At 49.6% G+C, this 23,989-nt stretch overlaps 1 protein-coding gene across 1 annotated transcript; it reads left to right on the forward strand.

The window, feature by feature from the left end:
- The first annotated feature begins 340 nt into the window (after positions 1 to 340).
- Positions 341 to 22,110, forward strand: PSMD11 (proteasome 26S subunit, non-ATPase 11). Its single transcript, XM_063354535.1, has 14 exons — positions 341 to 480; positions 2,499 to 2,600; positions 8,359 to 8,483; positions 12,306 to 12,377; positions 13,183 to 13,240; positions 15,127 to 15,321; positions 15,835 to 15,979; positions 16,241 to 16,301; positions 17,894 to 17,956; positions 18,620 to 18,745; positions 19,303 to 19,338; positions 20,458 to 20,509; positions 21,532 to 21,674; positions 21,807 to 22,110. Exons 1-13 carry the CDS (start codon positions 390 to 392, stop codon positions 21,672 to 21,674), a joined length of 1,269 nt encoding a protein of 422 aa, XP_063210605.1. The 5' UTR covers positions 341 to 389; the 3' UTR covers positions 21,807 to 22,110.
- The last annotated feature ends 1,879 nt before the right edge of the window (positions 22,111 to 23,989 follow it).

Consider the following 23,989-nt stretch of genomic DNA (forward strand, 5'->3'; position numbering starts at 1 on the left):
GGGGGTTGGACCCACGGGTGTGGGGGTGCCTCGGGTGGGACCCCACCCCCTCCCCAGCCGCGGCGGGTCCCCCGGGAGCCCCACACCGGCCTCCGGCACCCAGGACCCCGCACAAGCCCCGCAAGGGCCGGTCACCCCCCCGCCATGGGACCCCCGGGTGCCCCACGGTCGCCATGTGCGCGCTTTCCTGGCCCACGCCCCCTCCACAGACCACGCCCCCTTTCCATAGACCACGCCTCCTTCATTAGGCCACGCCCCCTTCCCCAGCCCCTACCTCCTTCCTCCCCGCCGGGACTACGACTCCCATGATGCCTCGGGGCGCCCCGCCGGAAGGGGCGTGTCGTCCCTCCCGTCCGCTTCCGGTGTGGCGGTGAGGAGGGAGCGGTAAGATGGCGGCGGCGGCGGTGCTGGAGTTCCAGCGCGCCCAGTCTCTGCTCTCCACCGACCGCGAGGCCTCCATCGGCATCCTCCACTCCATAGGTGAGGTCCCACACCGCCCCTCCACCGTCCCGGCGGCAGGTCCCGCCCGCCCGCCGCCGCCTTCCGCCCGCCGCCGCCGCCGGCTGCTGACTCACCCTGCGAGCCGGACGGTGGCGAGGCCTGGGCCCGCTCCGCCGGCGGCGGCCCGGGCCGCTCCACCGAGGCGGGTCCTCCACCCGCACCGGCGGTGCGGGTGGAGGACCCGCCTCGGTGGAGCGGGCCGGGCCGCCGCCGGTGAGGGCCCCACCGACCCGGTGAAGCCCCGGCTCGGCAAGCCTGTCAGCGGCCGGGGCCGGCTTCTCCTCCCCGTTCCCTCCTGTGCAGGCAGAGGCCGTGAAGGTGCCGGGGCTTTGGCGGGGCGGGCAGGAGTTTACCGGTAACCGGCTGTTTGTTTCTGGGGTTTCTCGGTCGTTTGGGTGTTGGGCTGGTAGCGGTGACCTGCGGGCGGCCCGAGAAAGCTCTTGCTGGACGTGAGATTTCCTTTTTCACGGCGCTAAAATACGCCCGTTGTTTAAATTCCCTTCTCAGCGCCACGGGGAAAGTTTGGAGGAGTTTTTTTTCCCCCCTCTGCTGTGGCTGGAGTTTTAACTTCTGTTTGTTTCGAGATAAGATGCTGTTTGCGGCAGTTCCCCCGTCCCGGGACGTCTCGGACATTTAGGAGCGCCAAAGAGATGTTGGTGCTATAAAGCAGTTTGTAGGCATAAGGTGGGCATCCCTCTTTACCTGGGGGTACTGTATCTATTTCTGTCTCAGAAACAGGTGTATAAAAGAGTAATTCTCTATTCTCATCCTTATACGATGATTTCTGTAAAGATGCTGCGACCTGCTGTCACCCCGGCTGCGTCGGGGAAATAAACGCTTCCTGGTGTCCGCGATAGACCTCGAAACTGGAATCGCTCTTCGGTCTTTAAAAGTTGGTCACCCCTCTCGGTGTTTCTCTGGTTAATTAGTAGTTGGTGTTCTCAAGCCTGTCAACACACCTACAACTTTCCGTCCAGTCGGGCTCAGTCAGGAGTCGCAGCTCGTGTTGCCGGTCGGTGTAAGCTGGAGCAGTTCAGGGAGTTTTGCCACAATACTTTCCTCCTTGAGAGCAAAGTTACTTTGGTTTTGACAGCGCATGCATCAGCGGGGACTGAAAGCTTCAGTCTGCGCTCAGAGGGAACACGGAGGAGTTCGGTTCCCTCCGTAGAGCTGGGCAGTGGATTTTGGGTTTGTTTGTGTCGAAGTTGGAGGAACTCGCCCGCCCGGGGGATGGTGGAGATGAATATTTACAGGGTGGCAGGGAAGAAAGTGTATTGTTTTGTGGATAACTTATATGAAATTGATGTTGTGTAAACACAGGTTTGGTTCTGTAGTGTGTCGTTTGGCCCTTCTACCTACTTCAGGGCCAGAGTTACTCACGTTGGTACACAGAGTGACGATTAGATTGCCAGAGTTCAGCGTGGGCAGGAGCACTCACTCCTGCAGCAGCTCTAACGCCTCATCCGCTCCCCAGCGAAACGCACCCCGCTCTCCCACCCGATGTTGTTCTCCTGCTACGCTTTGGCCACGGGATCGCAACGTAACACACAAAGCGGCGACATCAGCAATCCCAATACCAGAATACCCAAGCCCGGAAATCCCATTAAATTTCTTTTATTTGGTTTTGTGGCTTCAGTAGGAGAGGGTCTCTTGTGTGCTGGTGTTTTTTTTTTTTTTAAATAAAACTTGAACAGCTGGACACGCTTAATGAGACTGCTTCAAAACTTCAGTTGTATTCAAGTTGGAGCATGCGGTTGTATCCGTCAGCTGGATTAAAGCCTTCGTGAAGTATAGATGAAGCGCGCTCTATACGCTATGCATTTAAACTTCCCACATAATCTGTTCTCCAGATCTCGCAGGCCAGGCTGAATTCGCTAGCGCCTGTTACAACAGTTACTTTTTTTTTCTTTTTTTTGGTGCCTTTCCAGGAGCTGACTGGTGATGATAATCTTCTAACTGAAATAACATTAAAGGTAATTTTTCCACTTTTTTTCTAGTGAAACGCGATGTCCAGGAAAATGATGAGGAAGCGGTGCAAGTCAAAGAGCAGAGCATCCTGGAACTGGGGTCGCTTTTGGCCAAGACCGGGCAGGCAGAAGGTGAGCCTGAAATAAGTAACTGAAGTGTGGGGTAAGGCACATGCGGAGGTAAAGCACACGCGGATGAATTTAGCTTCTTTATTTAATGGAAGAGGAGTGAAAGCAGATTTTGGCAGGAAATGTTCTCTCAGAATCAGGACAGAAACTGAAAAAAAAAAACCAAGGTAAACAACATAAAATATTAATCTCATGTCACTTGGCCCAGTAATGATGCGTTGGACGGTTTAGTTCATGACCCTTTGACATCTGGCCATTTTCGTACAAACGACTAAAGTTTTGTTGTCGTGTTTGAGATGAGAAGTTTCTTTTGTTTTGTTTGTAATAATCTCAGAGCCCAACTGCAAATTGGAAAATTTGTCCCTAAAAGTCCGTTCTCACCCGCCGCTTCTTTCTCAATTAATTGATTTGTCTGCTGAAACATGACATCAGAAAATCCTTCCCCAGCTCCTCACAAGAGCGAGACTCGACAGTCCTTCTATTGTGAATGTGTGAAAGGACAGAAATGGAGTAAAGTTCTCTATTCAGCGATTTTCGAGTTGAATCTCTTTGTATCTTCTGTTTCCTGGGTAGCTCAAGGCAGTGTGTTTGTTATTTTGTGCTCGGCAGTTTAGTTTTGTTTCTTTTGCCGAAGAATGCTCTCGCCTTTTCTGGAGCACCTTTCACCTCAAGCGTTTTAGGAGCTGATACACCACGTCCGTACAGAGAGCGTTCTGTCCATGGCAGACGGTTGGCCATGGTATGGCCCTGATGTTTTCTAACAATAATTCAGAATGGGAAGTGAAGCGTGTGCGCTTTTAACAGTCTGAAACTGTTGAGGTAAACAGGCCAGCAGAAGCTTTAATCAAACTGAACTGAAATTCGACTGGGACGCCGGACCTGACGTGAGAGTCGTTCAGGGAAAGCAGTGTGAGGTCTCAGACGGCAGCTGGTCAAAATCATGGTTTTATATTTATTCTGAAACACACACTTGGTGTCCTACTGCCTAGTCTTTGTAAACATCTATTTTACAAAGCCGTTTAACTGATCTACCCATGTCTACGCGTGTTTGAGTGTTCTGGACGCTGACCCCCCTGTGATTTGCAAGTGAACAACAGAGCTTGCGACAAAGTAGACTGCGTGCACTTAGAGCAGTGCTGGAAACAAAGGTGCTCTGCATCTCACCTATCTATAGATGTCCATGTGTGGTTTCCTAGCGCTTTTGTAGTCAGTGGAGAAAAATAAGCCCTTCCAGCACACAATTCTTCCCTTTCTACAGTAAGAATGTGGAGCAGGACAAGCGAAGCCTGCCGTACAAGTGCCCGTTTCTCTAATTGAATATTAAAGGACCTCAAGTAAATTAACTGAGAGAGGCGTCAGTGCTGTATGGGTGCCCTTTGCACTCTGATGTTGGCTTCTGTAGCGATAACTAAACACGGCTTTGCTCCTGCACCAAGGAAGATGTGTGTCTTTGGCCTAAAAAGGGGGAAATCATCAGAAGAGTCTCTCTGAGTAATGTGTGGATGTGCTGCTGGTGTGCATAAGCCTGAGAGAAGGGTTGTTAGGTGCATGGTGTCTTAATGTCTCAATGGTGCAGGGTGTACCAGTGTCTTAGGAAAGACATTGAGGGGCTGGAGCGGGTCTGGAGAAGGGCAACGGAGCTGGTGAGGCGTCTGGAGCACGAGTCTTGTGAGGAGCGGCTGAGGGAGCTGGGGGTGTTCAGCCTGGAGAAGAGGAGGCTGAGGGGAGACCTTCTCGCTCTCTACAGCTCGCTGAAAGGAGGGGGTAGCCAGGGGGGGTCAGTCTCTTCTCCCAAGGAACAGGCGATGGGATGAGAGGAAACGGCCTCAAGTTGCGCCAGGGGAGGTTTAGGATGGATATTAGGAAAAACTTCTTCAAGCATTGGAAGAGGCTGCCCAGGGAAGTGGTGGAATCACCATCCCTGGAGGGACTGAAAAGACAGGTAGACGTAGTGCTTAGTGATATGGTTTAGTGATGGTTTTTGTCAGTGTTAAGTTGACGGTTGGACTCGATGATCTGGAAGATCCCTTCCAACCTAGGTGATTCTGTGGCCTCCTTACCACTGCAGAACTTGGAGTAGTTCTGAGTTTAAGCCGAAGCCTTTCACGAGCATAAAGAACTTCATTGTATTGGCAGAAGGTGGCTAGCTAATAGATTGTTTGAAGGGGAAGGCTAAGTAATTGAAAAATGATAATGTTAACTCATCGAAACCAGGTTTATGAAGGAGCAAATGTGAAACGTATTTGCAGTGTGTTAAAGGGAACGCTAAACTGCAGAGCAGCTATATTCTGAATAGAGGAAAATGAATTTGGGGACATGAAGAAGACGGTTTCGTGTGTGTGTAAATGGGAGTGAGATCAGGTTGTGCTTTCTGGAGACATGTGGTGAAGCTGGGGGATGAAGAAAGGGGATACTTGCAGCTTAGGGATGTGCCATCGTGTGGGAAAGACACTGTCACTTTCCCTCTTGGTCCGCTCTCTAGGTGGAAGCAGACCAGTAGGAGTGACGAGCAGTCAGGTCAGCAGCATCTTCACCTGGTCCAACTGGTCACAAAGACACGCGGATCCTCGTATCCGAGGGGAGTTGATCCGGCGCTGTTTAACCTGACGGGGAAATGGCTGAGGTTGTGCATTTTCTGGCCCGAACGAAACAGATATCGCTGTAGCTCTCGCTGCGCTCGTTTTAGTTTTAGCTAGTGGAATTTCTTTGAGAGATTCGAGGTGTTGCGGGGGCTCGTTGGCTACTTTCAAGTGATAATTTCCTGGAGATGAAAGGGTCGGTGAGCTGCGGCCTTGGGAGAACCTCAGCTGCAGTTTGGTGGGGTTTGAGAGTCATAACTGGTGTGGCGCTGACTGGCCGAGAGCGTGAAATGAATCTGGAGTTTTTTAAAGGACTAACCTCTGGTGAACTACAGCCTTTGCTTAAATAATAATAATAATGATAATACACATGACCCTCTTTATCTGCTTGATAGAGATTAAGGGTTGAAATGGTAGATTAATGACTTTTTTTTTTTTTTTTAGGACAGTTCTAGATTTTTATACCGTTGCTTAAAACTATAGGATGGGCATAACTGGGATCAGGAATTTGGGTACGTGGCGTGTTAGCTTGTGGAAGCGTTTTGAGGATGAACAGCAGACTTCATTTTCCAGAGTGGCTGCTCATCACTTCTCTAGAGCTGTCAATCACACCATTACCAACCACTGCGTTTATTTAAAAAAAAAAAAAAAAAAAACCCACCATAATCCTAAAAATAGTTGACAGTTACATTGGTAGGAAAGAGAAATTTCTATGGGAACTTTGAGCTCGCATGTTTAAATGTGTAGTTTGCAAAATGTAGGGATATTCTGACTGTTGACTTCGAACCGCTTTCTAGTGAATTCTTGGGCAGCTGTTGAGCAAGTCAGCGGAAAGATAAGTACTGCGGTATATTTTGTGTGATTTTTTTTTTCTTTTTTTCTCCTTTCTTTTCTTCTAAAGTTCCTTTCCTGTGTGGGAGAGTACGTTGCGCACTAAAAACGTGATTCAGTTGGTCCTGAGAAGCAGGTGTGACGCAGCGATGCACAGTGAGAAGGGACCTTGTAGTAGTTGAGAGCTGATGGAGCTCGGAGGGAATCTCGCTGCCTTGATAAGGCGGGCAAAAACTGGCAAATTCTTAATTGCAGAGCTCAAAGTTAAGGATACAGTGCTGTGGCCTGATGAGAAGCGGGCCTGTGCCTGGTGTTAAGTGTGGTGTTGCCATGGGAAGGGCACAAGAACCAGCTTTTGGGCAACTCCAGCTTCTCTTCCAAGCCCAACAGGGTGATCTGGAGCCCACGTCTCTCAGCTCGCCTCGAGAGGAGGGATGCTTGAGAGTAGCTGCGCAAAACCGATGCGTTGGAAGCCGCTGTCTGCCGCTGTCTCGGTAGTTTGTTTACTGTGTGCGAAACCAAAGAGTTTGATTAAAACGATGGGGATTTGCATCCCTGAGTGGCGCTGCGGATCAAGCAGTCCTCAGAACGAAGGGGGTGTGGGCAGAGTCATCGTCTGCCGCGGGGCAGTCGGTGAAGTGTTGCTTTTCAAGTAAAAGCTGAGTCCTGCTTGAAACTCTCGGTCAGCGGGGCTCGTCCTTCGACGTTCTAGTGTTAGTTCCTCAGTTCTAGAAAAACCTGCCCATTTATTCTCGGACAAAGAGAAAGTAAAACTTTTATGAACTCTTAGGCATGGCAGTCATAGCCTCTTGTTTTGCTCCCTGTACAAAGTCCGAGTGGCTCATCGTAGGAAGAGTCAGGACCTGTTGCACTGCTGTTTGGAAAATAAGGCTCCTCTAAGGATTCAGGACGCACTCGAGGGAAGTTCCGTTTGTTCTAAATCCGTGCTTTTAGAGGTATAAAAATGGCAGTAGGTCACCATGAGCAACAGCATTGGAACACGCTGTGAGTGCCACTTAACGGTGTAAGAAATGAGCCTATATCAGGCTTGATTAAACTTTTAAAATAAACACGTTGAAAAAGTAAAAAAAAAAAAAAAAAAGGAATAATTTTTAGATATTATTAAGATGTTCTTAATAAATTCTTATGCGTTACTGCTAAATGAAATATGAAAGAAACCTTGTTTTCATCTGTTTTTATTGGAATCCCCCCAAACTGAAATTCTGATGATGCTCCTCCGTATACTAATTGAAATAAAATTAGATTAGTCTCGTATTTTAGCTTGGCATAGAGTATAATGAAGATTTCTGAAATACTCATTACAGGTTTGGTTTTGTTGATTGGGTTTTTTTTGGTTTGTTTTTTTTTTCCTATCAAATCTTGTAAACGTGGTGGTGCGAGATCTACCTGATGGTTGGGTGAGACTTAAAAATTGGTGGGGCAAAGCAGCCGTGATTTCAGCGGGTGACCCCACGGCTTCATGAGTCAGCAGCGAGCCCTGCTCTGGCACGCCGCTCGGCTGCTGGCAGGATCATCGTCCCCCCGCCGCTGTACACAGACGTGACGGTGACCTGGCGTGTTTATCGCAGGAGAAGACTTTTAACTCACGCTCTGCAGTTCCACCGCGTAACTCCCTTCTGCTCCCGCCAGCACCGAGTCCCGAAACTGCTGTGACGTTCCGGCGTGTTCCTGCCCTCTGTAGGAATGACATTTTCAGTGTATTTCTTCATAAAGACTTTTCCTTTGTGAGCTCGAGGCTAGCTTTATAACCGTAAAGTAGTAAGGAGACTAGTAGAAACAGAAATCTAGTTAAGTGAGGTAAGACCGAACCAGGTAATGTGGGTAGTTGAAGTGTTAGAAATGTCATTTTTTCAGCCGTGGAGCACAGGGTGTATCGGACTGGCTAGGTATGGCACATTAAAACGTCCAACCGTGAGTTAATAAAAACATACTTAAACTATAAACTCCATTGCCCATTTTATAGAAAAATCTCAAAGCATTTAGCAGATGCTTACATTTTTAAAACGCGCCTGAGGCGAGTGTCGTTACAAATGGTGTTATAATTGGGCGAACTGAAGTAACGGGAACCGCATGCTGTGGGGGAAGGCTGGAGCCCAACAGTCCCCTTTGCCAGTCCCCGTGTTTACTGCGAGGCGTTCCTTCAGGTGATGATTATCGCCCTTTTCCTGTAAATGATGTTGAGAGACTGCTTATAAAAATGTTTGCTGTAATAAATACTGCTGTGGATGGATGTGTCAGGTCCTCCAGCTGCGGTGTGACTTCTGGCGGCGTGGCTGTATTTCACGATTTGTTGGGGTTTTTTTTTTTTTTTTTTCTTTCCTTGTATACAGAGCTGGGAGGACTTCTGAAGTACGTGCGACCCTTCTTGAACTCCATCAGCAAAGCAAAGGCAGCCCGCTTAGTCCGATCCCTGCTCGATCTGTTCCTTGATATGGAGGCAGCAACAGGACAGGAGGTAAGATTTAAATTTCAGCACTGCTGCGTTCCTCAAAAGCCTCTAACACCGTTATCTGACCTACTTCGCTTCACACTGAAGAATTATTCATGTCAGGAAACATTCATTTAATGCATTTGGATATATTCTATTAATAAAACATCAGATAATTTAATTCGCTCGTAACCATATTTTTCTGCAAGCCTCAGTCTGCTCCAGGTTAGAAGGAACTCTCATCCTGGCCGTTTTTCTTAGATTTGTGGTGTTTGCTGTTAGACTCACCGCATTAGTAGTATTTTGTGGTGCGATTAGTGTTGGGGATGGGAGAGGAGCTACGCCTGTCCCAGGGAGCCTGGTCTAATGGAACGGTGGGGACTGTGTGTGATGGCACAGAGCTGGAGGAGGGTCTGTTCAGGAGCTGGTGGGATTAGGTAGAATCACAGAATGGTTTGGGTGGAAAGGGACCTTAAATATCATCTTGTTCCACCCCCTGCCCTGGGCAGGGACACCTCCCACCAGCCCAGGTTGCTCCAAGCCCCGTCCAACCTGGCCTTGAACCCCTCCAGGGATGGGGCAGCCACAGCTTCTCTGGGCAACCTGGGCCAGGGGCTCACCACCCTCAGAGGGAAAAATTTCTTCCTAATATCTAACATAAACCTTCCCTCTTCCAGATTTTAAAATCATTCCCCCTCGTCCCATGGCTCCCCTCCCTGCTCCAGAGTCCCTCCCCAGCTTTCCTGGAGCCCCTTTAGGGACTGGAAGGGGCTCCAAGGTCTCCCCGGAGCCTTCTCTTCCCCAGGCTGAACCCCCCCAGCTCTCTCAGCCTGTCCCCACAGCAGAGGGGCTCCAGCCCTCCCAGCATCTCCGGGGCCTCCTCTGGCCCCGCTCCAACAGCTCCGTGTCCTTCTGCTGTTGGTGCCCCAGAGCTGGAGGCAGCGCTGCAGGGGGGTCTCCCCCGAGGGGAGCAGAGGGGCAGAATCCCCCCCTCGCCCTGCTGCCCACGCTGCTGGGGATGCAGCCCAGGCTGCGGGGGGTTTCTGGGCTGCCAGCGCACGTTGCCGGGGCGTGTTGAGCTTCTCACCCACCAACACCCCCAAGTCCTTCTCCTCGGGGCTGCTCTCCAGCCATTCTCCGGCCAGCCTGGATTTGTGCCTGGGATTGCCCCGACCCAGGTGTAGGACCCTGCACTTGGCCTTGCTGAGCTTCATGAGGTTTGCATGGGCCCACCTCTCACGCCTCTGAAGATGGTGAGGATTACTTAGGACCCCATCCTCATCGGGAAGTTAAATTTTACCTGGTCTGGTGGGAGGTGTCCCTGCCCATGGCAGGGCGGTTGGAACTAGATGATCTTGAAGGCCCCTTCTAACCTGAACCGTTCCGTGATTCTATGATCTCTCACGTAGAGACACGAAGGTGTGTTGCGTGGGGACACAGTGCAGCGAGCGTCTTATTCTACAGGGGGCTTCTGAGGCCTGAAAACAACTCCTGAAGTGGGAGTGGAAAAAGGTTTTGCAGCTACCAAGTGTGAACAACTACTTCCAGTGGATTAACTTCTCCACTAGAAAAGCTGTTCAGGCTAAGATAGCTCCCAGTTAGGATTTACTCCATTCTCATTAGCTCCCTAGAATACAGTTGTTTTTCTTTTTTTTTTTTTTCTTTTTTTTTTTGTTTGGTTATTTGGGAATGGGAGGACAGGAGCAACTTGTAAATGGTGAGGAGCCTCTTAGAAGCAGTGCTGACCTGCGGTGATACGGGTTGTAGTGGCACAGCGAAGCAGTGAGATGGAAGGGGGAGGCAGGGAGGGCCTGAGCGACAGGGTAAGGACAAAGCCACACACAGCGACTGGCAAATTACAGCCTCCAAGAGGCCGTGGCATTCTCGTTAGCCAAATCAGCGCAGGAGTATCGTCCTTTCGCTCTGATAACCTAGCAAATGTTCTTTGTTTGCTGTTCAGTTCCTGCGGTTTGCACGTCATGTTACCGTCAACAGTGATGGACAGAATTTTTTGCCCCTGTTCTCTAAGAGAAGAGGTTAAGGGAAGTGGAGTGGGATGTGCAGGTGATAAAGGGGTCAGGAGAAAATAAGCGGCTTCAGACTCTTCCTAAAGGTAACTTGATGTAAATAACAATATTTGGGCGCAGTCCCAAAAGGCGGCGTTTTATGGCAGGGGAAGAACTTGGATGAACAGCGATGGAGACAAGGCCCGGTTAGTAAAAACATTCATGTTCAAGCATATTCAGAAGCCAAAGCCTTAAGGAATTACGACACTTAACCTGTGAGGTTCTCGATGCAGTAATCCTGAACACTTTCAGCGCCTCAGAAACGTTCAGAGGGACACTTGCTTCCTTGGTGTAACTTATATTAAGAAGACTCCCAGGAGCCCAGTAAAGCAATGAAATTGGAGATTTCTCCAGCTCCTAATGCTCCGGCTATCACTGTGCAATAAATTGCAGCTTCGTAATGGCTTTTCATAAAATGTCCCCATTTAATAAGCAGTGACGAGGAGCTGACAGGTCCTGTGGTGTAGTACAGCTCCAGAGCTGCTCCAGAAACACCTGCGATCCACAGATTTTGGGAAAAGGTGTTCCTGAGCTGGGCACCTCAGCATGACTTACTGTATATTATCGGCCAGTACTAAATCGACACCCACTTCTAATTGGGGTGGAACACGACTGCTTTATTCATCAGGGGAATCTCAGCGGTCTTAAAAATTTGAGAAGCCATTGGGTTCCTTTACTCTGCTTTGAAGTGACGGATAAAACACCCGGTGTCACTTACTGACTGGCTCCTGGCACCTAACTCGGTTGTAAATAGTGGAGCCGGCACCTCTGTTGCTTTCTGTGCTGAAGGACACACGTGATCTGACATATTTAGGCCCTAAAACACGTGCACTTCATTTCCCTTTCTTCCTAGAGCAATTGAAAATACAGCGCTCTCTTCGGCTAAATGAAATGGTGCGAAACGCGCTGGAAGGGACCTCAAAGCCTTTTAGTTCATCCCTTGCCCTAAGGCGGAATCAGTTCTCATGTACCCAGATGTCTTTATTTCAAACAAAAACACAGCTGTTTCAGAAATGCCGTTAGGATTTCAGCGGTCATTTTTCCTGATGAAACTTTGGCAGCCAAATCTTTATTTTCATATGCCAGTGTGGGAGGATTGTCCCTGGCGGACAGAAAAAAGTTATTGGAAGCTTTAGAAAAGGAATCAAAGGTGGTCGGTTGGTTTTTTTTTGTGATGGCTGAAGCTTGAAGTTTGCCTTAGTTTGCCTTCCGAACTTCACTTTCCCTTGCAGAAGGGATTAGAAGCAGCGTAATACTTTGAACGTTGTTACAAAGTGCAGGAAGTTAATCCAGCAGATAGAATATGGAAAGCATGTAGCACGATTTAGCTGTCCTGTAGCGTTTTGCGCAACCTTTCTGGGAGCGCGAACTCTGGTGTCAACACGATGCGGCCCCAGGCTAAAGTGTGCGGCGCGTGGTTACCGGCGCGTGGTTACCGGCGAGCCCTTGCTGAAGAGAAGTCGCTGAATCTGCCGCTGTTGAGCCGCAGTTCTCATCAGCGGTGAGTTACGCTTTACCCTGGCAATATTAAAGGTGTCGTTCGGAGACATTAGCCTTCGGCATTAGTATCTACCCCAAATCTCCAGGCTCATTTCAAAGTAAAGCTAATTCGGTGTTTAGCGATGCCGCTGTTCAGACGGAAATGACTTGTTTTCTTAAGCTACATTGTGGAGATTCAGGCTTTGTTGTATTTTTGTTGCCTTGTAGGAAATGATTGAAGCATACTGCTGTTTTAAAGAGGGGCAGCAGGCGGCTTTACAAATTTCTTTCTGCTCCCTTTAAGGTTGACCTGTGTTTAGAGTGTATTGAATGGGCCAAATCAGAGAAGAGGACTTTCCTACGCCAGGCTCTGGAGGTATGTTACAGTGCGGATCCCAAACCTGTGTAATAACGGCTTCTCTTTATCAGATTTAATAGCTATAGAAGTAGGGAACTTGTAGTGTGTTGTCTGAAGATGATTAGGGCATTGGAACACCTCTCTGATGGAGAAAGGCTGAGGGATTTGGGACTCTTCAGCCTGGAAAAAAGACGGCTGAGGGGGGATCGTATCAACGCTTATAGATACTGAAAGGGGGAGTGTCAGGAGGATGGGGCCAGGCTCTTCTCAGTGGTGCCCGGGGACAGGACAAGGGGTAACGGGCACAAACTTGCCCCTGGGAAGTTCCATCTCAACAGGAGGAGGAACTTCTCTGCTGTGAGGGTGGCAGAGCCCTGGCACAGGCTGCCCAGAGAGGTGGGGGAGTCTCCGTCTCTGGAGACATTCCAACCCCGCCTGGCCGCGTTCCTGTGCCACCTGCTCTGGGTGACCCTGCTCTGGCCGGGGGTTGGAGGGGATGATCTCCAGAGGGCCCTTCCCACCCCGGCCAGGCTGGGATTCCGTGATTCTGTCCGGATCTTTGTACATACAATGGACGGGCAATAACGATTAATTGCGCTAAAGTTTGTGACTCTCCTTGAATAGGCAGGATTTTACCCGTTGTGTCTGAACGAGCCAATCTTCCAAACGGTAGATCTTGTAGAAACGGACCATATGATGTAATGAATACAAACTAATTTAATGAAGTCTTGTGCAGATAAGAATGTAAAGTTTCATTTTTTACGAAATAAATCTGTACTACCCTTCCTCTGGCTTTCCTCACTGTTCCTCTTCTGTTCTCCAGGCGAGGCTGGTCTCTTTGTACTTCGATACCAAGAGGTACCAGGAAGCACTGCAGCTAGGTGAGTCCCCCACTAGGTGGTGGTAGTAGCTCTTGGCTTTGGAATTCGTCTTGAGGCTGACAGAGGGAAATGATCCGACTACGTCATGTTCCTTCATAAGTTTTGTAGGACTTGGGCGTTAATTTCTCAGTGCTCTACCAGTTCTGCCATCTTTTGCTTGGCGATAAAAGCTTTTAGACATCTTCTGGTTCTCACCGTGGGTTCATTTCAAATAATTTTGGAAGCAAAGCGGAGCTGTATCCAGTTGAAGGCCATCAGGTTTGGCTCCTGCTGGAACATACGTGGTATACGGTTGTGGTCAGAGAGGTCGAAGGGAGAAACCAGCTTTTTCCAGTTTGCTCAAATAAGGCCCCAGTAAAAGCAGTAGTAACGCCAGGAAACGGCAAACCTCTGAGGATGTCATTAGACAAGCTCTTGTGAAGCAGTGTAAAGGCTTTAAGAATTTGCTTCTGCACCACCTGAGATATGGTAATTAACCATGTGAACTCTCCTGCTCCGCTCCAAAGCGGAGTAAAGCAGGTCATCTTACAGGGCCCAGCTCCCTTCGGTGCTTTACGAATGCTCGTTTTGCAAATGACTGCAGTAATGTATGCTGAGGTCTAAGCTGGCTAAAGGGTATTTGTACAGACTGCTCCGCCAGCTCGGCGCGCGGGTATGAGCAGGGCTGAGGGATGACTGCAGTGACACGGACAGAAGCGCTCACCCGGGCGGTGGCGATGCCTCACCAGGGACCCGTAACTTCTTCAGCAGTCTGGTGGCAAGAACGTGTCTCATGTCCGGAGTCGCCTGAGTGACTTGTGTCTGATCAGAATATCAAGTTATGTTCAGTGCTCTGATACATGGAATTCAATATCAAGTTAGAATTAGTTTGCATACAGAGATATAATGAACTCGGGTTTAAACTGATCAGAATCCACATTGCAAAGCTGTGCTTAATTAAGTTAACGATGGTGATCCAGTCTAGGGAGTTGTTGAAGGCCTATACCTAGAGGACAGCCTCTCTCGAAGCTCTCTGGAGATGTCAGTGTTGTGCGCTAGCATTTCCGTGTGGCTGGCCAAGACGTGGTTATGCCTGCAGGGAGCGGGTGGAAGCAGAGAGTCTCTACGGGATGTTTCTAGGGAGGGTCCGTTCTCTTCCACCTAGTTATGCAGTTTCAGCTGTGGTTTTCAGCTTCTAAGCACAGCGAGTGAGGACGAGGTTCTCATCTGCTTGCCCCAAGTTAGCTCTTTAGGTCATAACAGTGGGGAAAGAAGGGGAAAAGTTTTCTCCAGGGCTGGTTCTTTCTGCCCTCACAAGGCTTTAATATGACAGGTTATCTAGGCGTTTCTTAGGCTGTCCATTCCTACCTCCTAAATTTGATCTGTAGATGACCTGTGCTTAAAACCTCCCTTCCTCATCCCGTATTCTTAGACCTGAGGATTTTCAAGCCTCAGATCTCACCCTAGGGGAATAATGCGGGAATGGGCAGGACTTCAGGTTTGCTCGGCGCTCCGAATGTGAGCGGTAAATCACTCTGTCACCTGGGGAAAGGGTACCAGCATGACCATCTGACCTGCACAACCCATCCTGGGCTTTCTGCCAAGTGCTGCTCACGAGGAGGTGGCAGAGACACGCTGTCCGCGTACCCAGGTATTCTCACTGCCCTCGTCCACCTCTAACACAAAACTGGTTCATTCTTCAGCTGTGGACTGACGCTGACCCGCTATTATTTCCTCTACTTCATCTCTTCTTGGAAGAACAGGTTGTGTAAGCCTCGCCTCCCTTCCTCCAAGCCAGTGCCGCTGGGGGGGGAAGACGGTGTTGTCTGGAAGGAGCTGGTTTGTATGGTCGTTGGTGGAGCAGATGCAGAGCAGGTTACAAAGGTTCTTGTTCTTCTCCGTGCTAGGCTCCCAGCTTCTTCGGGAATTGAAAAAGATGGACGACAAGGCATTGCTGGTGGAAGTGCAGCTGTTAGAAAGTAAGACTTACCATGCCCTGAGCAATCTGCCAAAAGCAAGAGCAGCCTTAACCTCTGCACGGACTACAGCCAACGCAATCTACTGTCCACCTAAGCTGCAAGCGGCGTTAGACATGCAGTCAGGTAAAGCCCTTCAGGAGGAGGGGAAAGTCTAGGGCTTGTCATGATGCATCAGTTGACTGATATTTGTCCTTTCCTGAGTGAATCACAGAAAATGATGCTAGGTGGGACCGCAAGATACCCACAAGTCTGCCCAGCTGCCTCAAGGCAGGGTCGGCTGTAACTACGTTGTTCCTGATAGGTGTTTTTTCAGCCTGTTTTTTAAAATTCCAGTGGTGGAGGGTCCGTAACCTCCCCAGGCACTACAGCATTACACCATGTTAGTGTAACTGTAACGTTCCTGACCTAATTTACAGGCGCTTACCTGAAGTGCCCCGAACTTGTCTGTCTTAACATGTCCCCTTAAGAGAGGGCGCAGATCTTCTTCGGCTAGAGATAAGGTAAAGGGGGACACAGAAGGAAAGTATTCTCTTTACTGAAATACCGGATAAAGCACTGGACAACCAAATTGTTCTGTCCTCTTCCAGTCGCGGTCAGAATTCGCTCTGATGCCCGCCTGTTTGTTCCTCTCAACAGGTATTATTCATGCAGCAGAAGAGAAGGACTGGAAAACAGCCTATTCATATTTTTACGAGGCGTTTGAGGGATATGATTCAATTGACAACCCAAAAGCCATCACTGCGCTGAAATACATGTTGCTGTGCAAAATCATGCTGAACATGTACGTGGCAAACGGTTCTGCGAAGGACACTTCCTACATTTAAGCGGGAAAGGCTTTTTGTTTATAAGACTGTATACTCACGAAAGAACTCAAGCAGACAAGCTTGCTGGTTGTCGTCCTTTATGACCTAATCAGTGCTTGTGATATGGTGTTACTTGAATGGTAGCAATTTGCTATTAATTGGGAATTTTTGAGACACGCTTAGATTTAAGCTGACCGCGTCGTTGAATAATTACTCTCTTCCCTCCCTCCCCTCTCTAGCCCAGAAGACGTGCAAGCGTTAGTGAGTGGAAAGCTTGCTCTGCGGTATGCGGGAAGACAGGTAGAGAAACTGAATCCTTTCTATCTTCCTATTGTCTCTGAGAATATCGTGTTATTCTTTTTGTCAAATACTTTTGGTCTTTTCGTACCAAAACACTCTTCACTGCTGAGTGTCCTGAGCGAGATCCAGAACTGATTAAATTACCAGAAGTAATTACCATAAGTCAATTGCCTTCAAAGGGAATACAGTGATTTTTCACAACCTGAGAATCCGGCCTGCTCGCTTCATTTTCCCTGGTTTTCTGCTCCCTGCTTTCTTCATGAACTGCTGAATGCCTAACGCTGTCAGGTACTCCTGTTTCAGCCCTCGCCGACTGCTCTGCAGCCATGGATCTGATGGATTTTAATCCAAGTTCTTCATTGTTTTTACTTGTGTGGTAGCAAGGCCTGAAAATCCATTCAGAGCAGAGCAGCTTGAGACCTAGATGAGTGTAAGGTGGAAGCCAAGCAGCTGGGGAGTTGTTAAATCAACTGTTTATTCTGACATGTTAACTTGCCAGTCTGTGAACGCCACCTCCGTATTAAATCCGGGGATGCTCAGGGCCAAAAGCCGAGCGTGCCAGGGTCTGATCCAGGCTTACACACTGCTGCCCTCGGTGGCTTTGGTCGGCCGGCTATTTGCTTTGACGCAGGAGCTAATGCTCGCCTGCCTCACAGAGGATTGGGGAAGCTCTTTAGCAGAGGAGGTCACGGAGCATACGTGCGTAGAAAAGAGTCCGGAGTGGGGTTACCCCTGTATTATCCCTGCTGGATCACGAACGGCAGCCCTGGTCCTGCTTCATCCCCTTCTCCCCAGCGGCAGCTGGGTTGGAGGCTCCTTTTCAGAGCGTGGGGGCAGTGTACCGTGGAGGAAATCTCAGCTGCTCCCTGTGCTGTCCTCCTGAGACGGCAGCGTTCCTGCAGCAGCTGTGGACAGCCTCGGGGACAGCTCGGTGGGACACGTGGTGGCGGAAGCCTGGTGGGCCTTGTGCCTCGCAGCCACCGGGCTGTCCTGCTTGTCTGGCACGCTCGTGCCTCTTGCCACTTGGAAACTGTTCCTCTAGTGGCGTTACTGTTCTGTTTAGTATAAATATGGTAGGTTGGTTGTGGCCGAGTCTTTTGCTTTGTTTCAGCAACTGTGGGGTAGACAAGAAACATTTCCTGATGCTGTCCGTGATAGGGTATCCCTAGGACTTCTGTCACCTTTCTGTTGCTCGGCAGAGGACACGTGGCGTGCTGGAGGGGAGGAACACAGCTTTCAGGGCTGAGAATGGCCACCTTCATTACACAAGCGCCCAAATGTGCCCTTTCCTTAAAAACTGTATCAAACCCCCAACCCGCAACCTGATACCAACTGCAGCTGGTATTTTCAGACCTTGCAAAACTTGAGTTCTTTGTCTCTGTGAAGCTGATTTCACGCTGTGTCCTGCAGCTGTTCCGCGTGTTCCCCTTATTAGCAGCTGTTCTTTCTCTGCCTGTGTGGAACTCACACTGACATGCCTTTGTAGCAAGAGGAACGTTCCCATTTTGCTGCTTAAGCACGTTTTCAGTGTGCTGCACAGTTGGCATAGTAGCACCAGAAAAATAACCTCCTCTCCTTTTCTTTCTCCGCAGACAGAAGCGCTAAAATGTGTGGCACAGGCCAGCAAGAACCGATCACTGGCAGATTTTGAAAAGGTGAGTCACGAAGACAGAAAATGGGGCCCGGCGGGACAAAACATTCAGAAATGGCGGGTTTGGGAAGTTGTAGGGGCTGTTACATCCCACAGCAAGTAACCGTGAAAGCATTCACGGAAAGCGACGGCACATCAAGCAAATACCCTGCAGTAATCAACCGGTTTGGGTTTTGCAGCGTGGGGAGCAATAGCTTACTTGAAACTAAGGAGGGGTTGGTTGGTTGGTTTGGGGTTTTTTGGGGTCTCGTTTTTTTTTTTTTTTTTTTTTAAATTATTATTTTGGAGAGCCAACTCAGAAGCCGTTTCCTGAACTTTTGGTGCTGTTCGCTGGGGATGTGTATCTTCCTAAAAAATTTTTCCTGGCTTCAGCAAGAATACCACAGAGAATAACGGAGAGGATTCCCATGTCAGGAAACAATCCTGTCATGCTGTCTCCGGAGCGTAAACCGGAGATTCTGGCTTGCTGGGCTCCGGCAGTGTGAAGATGAAGGACGCTGGCTGCCAGGCTGTCGTGACCTCCTGGCCTTTTAGCCGAGTTGTGGGATTGGATTAACCACCGATGCTCTGCTGGGCAGGGAGGGAAGACTGTTTCGTACTCAGAGGGCCTTGAAGACAGCAAACCTGTTGCTACCTGAATTGTTTATTCCCGCTGTGTCTTCCGCAGGCTCTGACAGACTACAAGGTGGAGCTCAGGGACGACCCCATCATAAACACTCACTTGGCTAAGCTCTACGATAACTTATTGGAACAGAATCTGATCAGAGTCATCGAACCCTTTTCCAGAGTACAGGTAAACCTTCCCAGCAAGCACGCCGACGCGCTGGTATCTCTGTCCCCTGCCGTTGCGGGGTGAGGGACTTGTTCCTGTACAGAATACTTCTCACTCGGAGCTTCTTGGCACTTCCAGAGCTCAGGGTTCATCAAGTGCAGCTGAAAAATGATAAGGAAGGGGGCTGAGGGGAGCTTTGGAAAACCATCTTCCAGAGTCATTGCCCTTTCCACCTGTTCTGCTACGCGCCCTGAAAGGTGGACACGCTTTAAACACTGAAGGTGACAGTGTTTGACTTCTAAGGGCCCTGACAGGGTGTGGGTAAAGCTGCGATAATCCTGGAGGAAAAAAAACGTTATTTCGTGTTTCAGAGGGAAATGGCTTTAGGTGCCTAGTCCATCTTCACTTAAAATTGGGTATGAAATCTGATGGATGTGAAGCTGCAAAGTGGAGAAAACCATTTTGGGCCCAAGCGTTTATGGGCCCTTGGGCTGTTCTTTGGCAGAGCCCCACACCTCCACGTTGCGTGTCACAAGTACAGCTAAAGGTTTACTTAACTCTCTTGGTCTCTCTTATAGATTGAACACATATCCAGCCTCATCAAGCTCTCCAAGGTAAGAACATCCCTAGAAATCAGTGGCACGTCTTAAGAGAGGGCAAAGGAATTGAGTTCAAATAGCATTTGCCTCTGGGAAATAAATGTAGGCTATTAAACCTGACAGGTCAGCTCCACAGCGTTCACAGGCAGATACCGCTCTTGGGAGCTTAACTTTAACGCAGACAGTTTCCAGGAGCCATTGGACTGGCGTCCTCTGCACTAAGACTTCGCTGTAGCGTCGCCTTCCTTCACGTGGGTTTTGCTCCCTGTCAAAGAAAAAAGCACTGGCTTTTTCTTGGAGACGGGTTTTCCTCTGCTGTAGTAACAGCTCGTATCGTGACCAGCGCCGTCTTCCCCGGCGACCTGCGTTTAATCCCCGCGAGCGTGCTCAGAGGAATCTTTGGCAGACCCTTAAGATACAGGATCCAGCTAATCGCTGCGATTGAAGTTTCATTAGGGATGCGTATGTCACATCGACTGTTGCGATAAGTGCTTTACAGATAATCCCAACCAGATTAAGTTTTAGGAAAATCCACTGCAGTCCAAGCCCAGTTGCATCCCAAAGTGCTTTTGTCCTTTATTGCCGTTAAGGCCGGAGGTTCGGCCTTTATGGTCGTAACGTTATCTGTCCTCCTCTGCTATCCGTGCAGTCTTTTCCTAGTTTAACACGCAGTTTGACTAAAAGCTGGCCCGCAGCTGCTTAACTGCGGCTCTGTCTCCTCTGTCCAAAGAGCAGAAGAGGAGCCGACCCCGGGGCCTTGCCTGGCACGGGGCAGCAGGTCAGCTTGGCCAGCACTTGACTAAATATTTGCCAGACCAAGCTAGAACGCTCCGAATCCCCTCACGAGTAATGCCTGTGTGAGGTGACAGATCCGCCGGCTCCTGCAGAACGCGAGGGCAGGGCGTCCTGGTGCTCTTGGCAGTAAAAGCTACCGCTCCATTTCCGATGTCATCTAAAGCCCGTGGTGGTATCAGAGCAGCGCGCGAGGAGAGATCTGTGCTGACGCGGCGTTCAGTGATAACGTAGCCGCTTTTAAGCGGTGCTCGTGTCCCGCCGGGGCTGTTAGGGGCAGTGAAATTCACATTTCATTATATAGTTCTGGGAGACTTTTACATTTCTCTGCTTCAATTTCAGGCTGAGGTCGAAAGGAAACTGTCACAGATGATCTTGGACAAGAAGTTTCATGGTGAGTCTCTGCCTCCTTCGGTCCTGACGGCTTTGCCGAGGGCAGGCGGCGTGTGAGCACCTGTGGACGGGCTCCTCAGCGCCGCACCTTTGAGCCCCTGTGTCCTCCTCGCGCCGCTCTGCTTCAGAGGGCAGGGTAACAGGGAAGAGCAGCGAGCCGGGGCCGGGGGGGGCTTTATTTGTTACTCTTGTTGTGAAGGCTGTTCCTATTGCTCCGTCTGCCTTCGTTAAGCTCCAGGCTTAATTTCTCACAAATTAGAAAGCGCTGTTAAGCCCTTCCTTGCTGCGGCTGCATCCAAGGGCAGTTGTGAGAGCCGCTGGTGGGCTTCCTAGCAAAGATGTGCCCTTCTGCCCCGGAGCTTACCGGAGTATGTCGTCACCTTTCCCAGATAACTTATGCCAGGGGCATGTGTGCGTTGGTGGGGGGCAGCCCCACAGCACGGCTGATGGCTTCGGGTTCGTCGGGGATCACAGGAGGCTGCTTCTCTGTATCAGCCCTCAAGGAAACGGCTCGGTTCTTGCTTACGTCGTGCCTAGCGCCGAGTTAGAAAACCCTCTCGATGTGGCTGAGCCGGATGAATGGCTGAAAGCAGCATCCTGCTTGGAGAATAGCTCAAAAATTACAGAGCCCAGCTGCGGCGCCCGTCTGGCACCTGGAAATGGTTTCGTTATAAAACGGCCTTTTATGTTTTTGCCTTGCCCCCCGTGTGGTGCTGAGCCTGTGCTGGGCACGGGGACCCGGCGGGGGAAGGTGGTGGTTAGGGACCGGGCGGGCGTAAGCATCTCCTGGGCGTCTTCTCGGGCCCCTCTCCAGGACTTTTTAGGGTTTTTTTTTTTCCTGGATAAGGTTCTGTTAACGCAAGCCAGACAAAACCAGTCAGCCCATCTAGTCCGACGCACGAGCCCCTTCCAAACCCGGCACAGCCGACCGGCCGTTCCCTGGGGAGATCCCCCAAATTCCTGCTGTCTGGAAGACGGGCTCCGTCGAGCGTTACGCTGGTAACCGCGGCTTTGTGTCCGCAGGCATCCTTGACCAAGGCGAGGGAGTCCTGATCATTTTCGACGAACCCCCCGTAGACAAAACCTACGAAGCCGCCCTCGAGACTATTCAGAATATGAGTAAAGTAGTGGATTCGCTCTACAACAAAGCCAAGAAGCTAACATAGGTGAGTGGCGGTGGGAGCCGGAGGTCCCGGCTGCTCCGGACCTTATCGCTCCTCCCAGGCCACGGTGCGGTTTGTGTCCTTGAGGCTTGTTTTCTCTCCTCGCGATTGACGTGACTCTGTTTTCTTTTGCAGAGTTGAATTTGCTAGCTGTCATTTGGAGAGTGTGTGTGACAGGAGAGTGAAACCTTTGGGAAAATGTTAGGAGACTCTTTTTTTTTTTTTTTTCCTTTTTTTTTTTTTTTTTTTTCTCTTTTCTCCTTTGGTCTACTTTTCGCTCGGAAAGTTTTTAAACTTCCTCATCCGGTGCATCTTGTATTCCATACGATGCGTGTTCCAGTTTCCATGTAATCTTTACTGGCCGAACTTTGTATCTGGGGGGGGAAACATTGTTTAAACAAAGAGGGTATTCTAAATAAAAGGAAAAAGGCTTACACTACCTAAACATGTGCTTTCCGCTTCCTGAGGGATGGCAGAGAGTTAAGCAGGGACGAAGTTTTGTTACCGCTAGGTGCCCAAAACGAGTTCGTTTCATCTCTCCCTCTGCTCTGAAATCTGAGACTTACTGACGGTGTAGAAGCAGCCAAGTTTACTTCATTCGTACTGAACGCAAAAACAAAACACAAAACAACAAAACCCAACAAAACAACAACAACAAAAATAGAAAAACCAAAAAACGTACAGACTGCCGCTTTATTTTTTTTTTTTTCCTGTAAATCTTAAAAGACCTCAGATCCCCTTGGAAAGCGGCTCCGCAATGATTTTCCTGAAGCCTTTCGCGCCCGAGGAACCCGCTTCAGAACTGTCACTGCGGCTGCGCCGGCCCAGCCCCGCGCGCGGCCCGCGCCCCTGCGGCGCCCGCAGCCCCCGGCTAGACCCTTAGGCCAGTTTCTAATAAAGGGAACAGCGCAGGTTTCCCCCGGGGGCCTGCCTTGCATGCTATTGTTTTAAAATAGACTAGATTTTAAATGTTTTAGCCCTTCCTTCCCCCCCCCGCCACCTGCCTTGGTGGGCAGAGCGGGTGAGCAGGCGTTCCCCGCGTCCTCGCCTCCCTGCAGGGGCCAAACCTCCGGCGGGGAGGCGAGGCGCTGCCCGGCCTCTCCATATATTCCCTCCGCTGCGTTAGTGTAATTCTATTGGATTCTTTTTTTTTTATTATTTTATTTTTCTTTTCCAACATCCGATGTGAGACAGCTTGGCCCTTCTGGAATAAGCCGGTGCAGCGCTCGCCGGGGAGCGTCCTCGTTACTCTCCCAAAGTCCATCCGTGTGGGGGGTGGAGCACGGTCTATTCCAGCATGTTTCGTTTTCTGGTGAGGTTCCTAGCTAGGTTTTAACGCCATTTGGGCAGTGTAAGCTTCTGCATCTCTGTCCTGCTAATCTTCATTTTTATTTTTTCCTTTTTTTTTTTTTTTTTCCCCTCCTTTCCCCTCTGTCTCTCTCTTTCTCTCTCCCTCCCTCGCCACCTTTTTTCGTACAAAATTTATATTTTGTAAAAGGATTCTGTTTTATCAGGAAATATTTTGCCTTCACACTGAATCTTAGACTGGCTGATTTTTTTTTCTTTTTTTTTTTTTTTTTCCTGCTTTCTGTTCACATTTTAACCTCTCTGACATTTTATTTTATTTTATTTTAAAATTTCCATCTCATCCAGTCAGTCACTGTTTGGGTTTTTGGCACCATCAATATCAAATGTACAAACGGTTCTTGCTAACCAACACCAGGTATATCTGATGTTCAGATGAGTTCCAATAAAATAATTTTTTTTTCAAAAAAAACAAAGCCCTGTCTCTTGTCTTCAGCCGCCGAGGCAGATCGCGGGCGTCCGCGGGGCGCTTTCTCCCTTCGCTTAGGCCGGAGCTCACGAAAGCGTCGTGGCGATGGTGTTTCCGAGGCGCAGAGCGCGAGGGACCGCGTTGGACGTGGCTTCGCCGAACACTTATGGATTGTCACCTGTTCCTGGCGCAGCAAGTTTGAGTTCTGCCGCTGTTACCGTTATTATGACGACGAAAAATGAATTCCATCCGACCTCTTGCACCTCTGGCCTTTCTTAAAAACACTCTGATGCTGTGCGGGAGAGGCTCGCCTTGCGTAGGATCCCTCTTACGGCTGGAGAAAACCCGCCCGAAAAATGTGAAGGACTTGACTCCTGCTCTTGGGCACGGCGTGGATTGCAGGGGAAGCTCATTTCTACTTTTCTCAATAGGTTTTTTGAAATAGAAATAGCTCGTAAGGTTGTGGGTTTTTTTGTTTTTTTTGTTTTTTTTTCCCCAAAAGCAGCTCTGGCCAGGGCCCTGTAATGCCACTTCAGGGGCGTTT

The sequence above is a fragment of the Chroicocephalus ridibundus genome, chromosome 17 (assembly GCF_963924245.1).
Source record: "Chroicocephalus ridibundus chromosome 17, bChrRid1.1, whole genome shotgun sequence".
In the NCBI taxonomy this organism is placed as follows: Eukaryota; Metazoa; Chordata; class Aves; order Charadriiformes; family Laridae; genus Chroicocephalus; species Chroicocephalus ridibundus.